This window comes from Pelmatolapia mariae, linkage group LG18, assembly GCF_036321145.2.
Source record: "Pelmatolapia mariae isolate MD_Pm_ZW linkage group LG18, Pm_UMD_F_2, whole genome shotgun sequence".
In the NCBI taxonomy this organism is placed as follows: domain Eukaryota; kingdom Metazoa; phylum Chordata; class Actinopteri; order Cichliformes; family Cichlidae; genus Pelmatolapia; species Pelmatolapia mariae.
The window spans coordinates 30634755-30642463 of NC_086243.1; the positions used below are offsets into that span (position 1 = coordinate 30634755).

General features: G+C 39.2%; 1 protein-coding gene across 1 annotated transcript; it reads left to right on the top strand.

Annotated features, from left to right (window-relative positions):
* Positions 1-5467: 5467 nt before the first annotated feature.
* Positions 5468-7126, top strand: LOC134616183 (tripartite motif-containing protein 16-like). Its single transcript, XM_063460914.2, has one exon. The coding sequence runs from the start codon at positions 5468-5470 to the stop codon at positions 7124-7126; it is 1659 nt and encodes a 552-aa protein (XP_063316984.2).
* The last annotated feature ends 583 nt before the right edge of the window (positions 7127-7709 follow it).

Below are 7709 nucleotides of genomic sequence, written 5' to 3' on the forward strand. Positions count from 1 at the left end.
CCATTTAAAGGTTCCTGGTGGTACCAAGTGATTGAAGAGAGGATTGAAAAGCCATATTAGTTTATTGTAGATTGTAGTCAGTTGGCCAAGCTTGTAATGAAAAACGGTTTATTACTCAAAGCTTTCATCACAGTCCTCTTTGGTGACATCTGGTGGACAAAGATATGAAGAGCAGCTTGAGTCTGCAGCTTATAATGAACTGCTTCATTATGATTGCCCACTCTGCAGAGCTGACAGCTTGTGTTTGATGTCATGTGACAGTTCTGTGTGATATCGGCCTGATATGTTGCTTTGAACATGAATTTTTGGGGGTGAAAAAATTATGTTATCATCAATCAATCATGTGGTCAGAAGAATCTGTGCTTACCTTGCAGGAAAGTTTTAAATTCACAAATTGGGAAGTTTTTATTCAGTCTTGATGCTTTGGTGAATGTTAGCTCATATGCAGTTTTTTGTAAAGACATGATTATACCCCTTAAGCGTGCTAAAGTGTACATAACAATAAGCCATGGGTCACCAAATGCATCAAATCCTGTTTAAGGAAAAAGAGACAGGCTTTTAAAGAGGGGGCTGTTACTGACTTTCAGGCAGTCACCAAAGACTTGAAAATCGAGATCTTGAAAGCAAAACAGATCTACAAAAACTTTCTTGAAAACAAATTTGCAGCAAAAAATTTTGGGTCTGCCTGGACTTGTATAAAAAACTATATCAGTGTTTCAAAATCCCCAGAGCAGCAGTCAGATCATTTTAGAGGGTTTTAAGTCAGACAGAGATTTGAATTTGCTTTATGCTCGTTTTAGTTCTTCTGAACTGAAACAGAAACTGAAAGATACTCAACACTTCATCACTGAACTCAGCGATGTCCAAAAGGCCTTTCATACAGTTAATGTGAACAAGAGCCAGGGCCCTGATAACATTAGTGGCTGCCTAATTAAATCTTGTGCTAAAGAGCTCAGTCCTAAATTTCAGGTTATTTTTAATAAATCCTTTCAAATACAAAATGTGCCCTCGCTTTGGAAGGAAGCTGTCGTCGTTCATGTCCCTAAATCTAGTCGTCCAAACGTCCTGAATGACTTCAGGCCTGTTGCCTCACCTCAGTTGTCATGAAAGTCTTTGAAAAATCATCAGAAATGTGATTATGGAAGAGACTGAATATCAGCTGGATCCAATGCAATTTGCATATAGGCCCAACAGAGGAGTGCAGGACGCGCTTTTGACTCTAAATCTGATTCTTAAACATGTAGAGAGTAAAGGGACTTTTGCAAGACTTCTTTTCATTGATTTTTCTTCGGCTTTTAATACAATACAGCCCCATATTTTAATTAAAAGACTTGTAGAAGAGTTTGAAATCAGGAAAAACCTGGTTTGCTGGATTTTAGATCTTTTAACTGACAGGTCACACAGAGTGAGAATAAATGGGGTTCTGTCTGACCCAGTGTTCTCCTCCACAGCTTCTCCTCCAGGGTGTCTCTTATCGCCCTTATTATTCATTCTCTTTACAAACATGTGTCAGAGCAGATATGAAAACAGGGCCATCATTAAATTTACAGATGACTTTGTTATTGTCAGCTTACTGAAAGAGGGTGAAACTCACCACGGTCCAATCATTGATGACTTTGTTCAGTGGTGGGAGGAGTCTTATCTCCAATTGAACATATCTAAAACAAAAGATATGATTATTGATTTTAGGAAACAACAAAATGGGCACAGAGTCACTTTAATTAAAGGTCAGAAAATAGAGCAAGTGCAATCATATAAATATCTTGGGACCATAATCAATGAAAAACTGAACTTTTATTGCAAATCGGTCTGTAAAAAGGGTCACCAGTGCCTTTACTGCCTCAGGAAACTTGTTCATTTCCACATTGACTGAAAGATTTTAACTTTGTTTTATTGTTCTTTTATTGAGTCTGTTTTATCTTTTTGTTTGGTGGCATGGTTCAGTCAGACCTCTGTCACAGAGAAACATTCACTGAATCAGTTAGTGAGATGGTCCAGTCATCTGATAGATGAGTCACAGGCCTGTTTAGACTCCCTGTACTCTAAACAGGTACCACAGATGGCTTAATCAATCCTTAAAAATGGTTCCCATCCTCTACGGGTGGATTCAGCTTCTTTCTTCAGGACGGAGGTTTCTAGTTCCAAGATGCAGGACAAAGCATTATAAAAACAGCTTTGTCCCTGCTGCTGTCACTGAACTCAATAAGAACTGTTTTTGATTCATTTTGTTTAATTACTAAATATGTGTTTTGTCAGGTTTCATTAGGTGTGTGTGTTTGTGAAGGAGGTCAAATGCTGTCATTTTTCTGTAAAGCAAATTTACATGTGGGTATAAATAAACGTAACTTAAAGCTTATAGGAGGTTGTGAGGTCACTGCCTCCACCTGATTATGTAATTAACCAGCAGACTGGTACATTTATACATAATATACTATAAGTTATATAATTATAATTATGTGTATATCATATTTCTTATGTACATTTTAGAGCTGGGAGCAGAAATGATGATGAACTGGTTTTTATTTAGGAACAGGCAGAGCGTCCTCTCTTCCTGGCTCCATGTCTATAATTATGTCTCACACTGATTCGCTCTCACAAAATCACAACACAGCACAAATCCCACCAGTGATTCAATTCCTTATAAATCATTGAATCAGGTACTGAAGCAGTGACGTGCTGAATGAAGCTTCAGACGTCATTGGTCACGTGACTCTGTTCAGTCAAACAAAGCCTCAGCACAGCGTTTCTGAAGCAGTGTGTTGATTTTTTTGACACACGTGCCGGAGCTTCAGCTTCAAACGGGCCGTCACCATCAGAGTTGCTGGAACCATGTCCCACTACTGGGCTACTCTGTTTTATTCTGTCTTAAGTTTTTGAATGTGAATTTTCTGTGTTAAGAATAACAAAGAAAATATAATGAAGTGATTTTAAAGTTTAAACTTTGTGTTAAATCTTGTAAATCAGAGAGAGAGAGAGAGAGATGAGGTGTGGGTGGACATCAGATGATCAAATGTCAACAACCTGATTGGCCCAAGTGTGCAGATGTGACGTCCAGTGAGGGAAGTGGGGGTGAAAGGGTGAGCAGGTATAAAAGTGAGGTGAAGAAGAGATTCGGGGTTCTTCCCTTTTGTCCTCTGTGAGATGAGCAGTTCAGAAGTTTGGATCTAAGAGGTTCACAGTTAAAATTCCAGCAGAGACGCTAAAAGGAGAACCAGAGTCCAACCTGTGAATGTTTTTAACCCTTTGTGAAACAACAAAGGCATAAATATGATCATATAAATATTATCTACTGGGTCAGACTCACAGGATCAGGGATTAGAACTCCTTTTATCAGAGAGATGAAATCTACTTCCTGTACAGGGTTTTTTTGTGGGCCTACCGATCGACAGAAACTAGAGTCAATAAAAAAAACTGGACATTGGCTCAATGTGTGTGTGGCACAGGGAAACAAGGACTGAGCGCTGTGTAGTCCCACATAAAGTCAGACACCTGGTCACCCGAGGTGGACCATGGCGTGGTCTATATGGAGGATACAGACACTGCTGAAAACATGACTCTGTCTGGTTTAGATGATAAAATGTCTTTACTTTAGGAGGCTGTGGCTCAGAGTACATTCACATAATGCCTTTGAATAAATGTAAAAAGCTTGTTTTTCTCCTGCTTTGATTTCTTTGTCCAGGTAGAAATTCTGCTTTTTGCCTCTAAAATCTGAAACAGTTTGAAACAAAGTTTGGCGCTCTAATCCTCTCTGTGTTTGTCCTTTGGTCAGATGGTGATATTGAATGAAATATTCCAGTATTCAGTAGCTCAGCAGCTTTGTAACATGTGGTTTTGCACACTGTTCAAACCTCAGATGTTTGTGTAAACAAGTGTGGAGGACACAAACTCACGGGGGGAGGAAGGACATTTACTGTTGATGTGTCTGACATTTAGTCTCCATGAGTTCTCATAAGACTGAAGAACTCTGTGATCTCTAACATGCAGCTGTATGTTTTGAAATGATGTGTCTCATTCTCTGGACTTTACTAGACAACAAGTGAAGAACATATAACGAATATCATTTTTAAAGTGATGAATAATAACTCTGCCTCTGTGTCTTCATAAAAAGATCGTACTTCTGAAAGGTCAGAGGGCAGCATCCACTCTGGGTTTACACAGGTTTGCAGGTTTAGCTCTTCTGAAGTTCAGCACCTGCTTTACCAACCAATCAGAAGCCAGTATTGTAGAGAGTTCATATTTCTTTTCATGCAATTGAATAATTTTGAATGTTTAGGTGAATATTTATATTTAGAGTATTTTCTCGATCAGTGTCTTCAGTCCTGACCCTGAGTGCGTACATTGCTGTATAATCTGTGCTGTTAATAGCGTAATGGAACATATAATTTGTATATATAATTTCATATGTAATTATGATGATCTTTACCCATTAAGATTTTAAATGAAATGATAAACAAAGGCCAAGAAAACTCACTTAAACTCCTAAGTCTACTTTATATTTGCACCATGAATAAATGAATTGTTTGCACCAGTAATAAATAATCAAATTTATCAAATTATCATCAATTATTTAAATAAATGAACCATCGCACCAAACAAAACAACAATTCAACAGACAGTTCTATAAAACTGTGGATGATTCAAAGTGCTGCTATAACTGCACAACAAAACTGCAGTGAGAAAAGCTTTGGATGTTCAGTTTAGTTATAATGACAGTTAAACAACTAAAATACTCGATTAAGTAGGTGAGACAAAGTTACATTTACTGGATCAGTTTAAGACCAAAATACATTTGAATGAATTACTGACATGAACAGTTTGTGAAAAATTACTAAACAGTTGATAGAAAATTTTACTAAAACCTTGAAAGTTTGCATTTCAAGCACATCTTGATGTTTTCATTTAAACTCCACTGTGACTGTGCACACAGGAAAATCTACAAAATAATGTTTTCTTTGTTTGATTGGTTGTTTTTTTAAACACTGTGGACCGATCTGCATTTGTTATTTCTAAGTTTTAAATATGTGTTACTATTAAATGATCATGATGGCAGTTGCTCCCATGCATCATGCTGTAAGTGTGAGAATGAACTAACATTAGAAAATGTCAAAATATAAAGTTTGATTTATTTTTATTCATTACAACATCCTAAACTTTGCTGAACTTAACTGGGTCAGACTTGTTACTGCATGCTGTAACTAAACATACCACACCCTGCATCATCTGAACGGCTCTTGGTCGCTCTGTAAGAATATTTCTTTAGTGCCTCCCTTCACAGATGTGTCTGTATCAGGATGGGTCTAAACAACATGGTGTAAATGCAGTTGCTGGTGAGCCTCATTTCCTGTAGGAGGTGAACAAGAGCAGAGATCTGTTTCCCTTCAGAGCACAGAGGTTGTTTCTGTTCAGAGGAAGTAAAACTGTCTGACAGTCACTGAGAGACGGTGAAACGGCACAGCACATGAATCAAATGGATCAAACAAAATTCTGCTGTTCAGTCTGTTTGGATCTACTGAAGGATCCAGTGACTATTCCCTGTGGACACAGCTACTGCATGAACTGTATTAAAACCCACTGGGATGGAGAGGAAAAGAAGAAAATCTACAGCTGCCCTCAGTGCAGACAGACTTTCACAGCGAGGCCTGTCCTGGAGAAAAACACCATGTTAGCAGATTTAGTGGAGGAGTTGGAGAAGACTGGACTCCAAGCTGCTCCTGCTGATCACTGCTATGCTGGACCTGAAGATGTGGCCTGTGATGTCTGCTCTGGCATTAAGTTAAAAGCTGTAAAATCCTGTCTGGTGTGTTTGGTGTCTTACTGTGAGAAACACCTTCAGCCTCATTATGATGTGGTTCAATTAAAGAAACACAAGCTGGTGGAGCCCTCCAAGAAGCTCCAGGAGAACATCTGCTCTCGTCATGATGAGGTGATGAAGATGTTCTGCTGTACTGATCAGCAGAGTATCTGTTATCTCTGCTCTGTGGATGAACATAAAGGCCACGACACAGTCTCAGCTGCAGCAGAAAGGACTGAGAGGCAGAGAGAGCTGGAGGTGAGTCGACAAAACATCCAGCAGAGAATCCAGGACAGAGAGAAAGATGTGAAGCTGCTTCAACAGGAGGTGGAGGCCATCAATCAGTGTGTTGATAAAACAGTGAAGCACAGTGAGAAGATCTTCACTGAGCTGATCCATCTCATCCAGAAAAGAAGCTCTGATGTGAAGCAGCAGATCAGATCCCAGCAGGAAACTGAAGTGAGTCGAGTCAAAGAGCTTGAGGAGAAGCTGGAGCAGGAGATCACTGAGCTGAAGAGGAAAGATGCTGAGCTGAAGCAGCTCTCACACACAGAGGATCACATCCAGTTTCTACACAACTACCCCTCACTGTCAGCACTCAGTGAGTCTACAGACTCATCCAGCATCAATATCCGTCCTCTGAGCTACTTTGAGGATGTGACAGCAGCTGTGTCAGAGGTCAGAGATAAACTACAGGACATTCTGAGAGAGGAATGGACAAACATCTCACTGACAGTCACTGAAGTGGATGTTTCACTGTTAGATCCACCAGAGCCAAAGACCAGAGCTGGATTCTTAAAATATTCATGTGAAATCACACTGGATCCAAACACAGCACACAAAGAGCTGTTATTATCAGAGGGGAACAGAAAAGCAAGAGTTATGAATGAACAACAGTCTTATTCTGATCATCCAGACAGATTTACTCAATGGCAGCAGGTCCTGAGTAGAGAGAGTCTGACTGGACGTTGTTACTGGGAGGTGGAGTGGAGAGGGGGAGGAGTTCGAGTAGCAGTCGCATACAAGAGTATCAGCAGAAAAGGAGGGGGTAAAGAATGTGGATTTGGACGCAATGACAAATCTTGGTCATTAGATTGTGACAACAACAGTTATACATTTTTGTACAACAACATCCAAACTCGTGTCTCAGGTCCTCGTTCCTCCAGAGTAGGAGTGTACCTGGATCACAGAGCAGGTATTTTGTCCTTCTACAGCGTCTCTGAAACCATGACTCTCCTCCACAGAGTCCAGACCACATTCACTCAGCCGCTCTATGCTGGAGTGAGGTTTTATTATAATTATGGAGACTCTGCTGAGTTAATTAAATTGAACTAGACTGAAGTCTTTCATATTGTGGGTTTAAATCTGTATTTTAGTTCCATTTTATTTTCTCTCCATCATTTCTGCACAGAGATCAGCTGTCAGTCAAACATTATGGGTGGTACCTCCACATCTTCTAGTTGTTCTCTTGATGCAGACCATGTGTGTGTGTTTGTGTTTGTCAAAATCAAACAAATGAGGAAAAACTGATTTTAATGAATGAATTCATATATTGTGTTGATGTTTTATTGTGTGAATAAACTGAAAGGTTTAACTATAAATCAAACTTTGAACAAAGTCTTTTCTTCTGTCTTCATTCCAGGATCTCACTCAAATCTGATGCAGAAAATATGAAACTAATCTGAGAGAATAACTGAAGCAGTTTTCCTCCTGAAGCATCAAAGTTCAGAGTTCATGTTTAGAGCAGAAGATTCAGCAGTCGCTCTGTGACCTTTCAACTTTCTTCACTACAGTATTAGTCATATACAAATCAAAAGAAACTCTATTGTAATCTTTACTATATCTAGTGCAGCATATAGAAAGACAAGACTATGGGGCTCTGGTAAGATCAGTGTAAAAAAAAAAAAAACAAAAAAAA

Coding starts and splice junctions, on each gene's coding strand:
- LOC134616183 (XM_063460914.2), top strand. CDS start 5,468: ATGGATCAAACAAAATTCTGCTGTTCAGTCTGTTTGGATCTACTGAAG.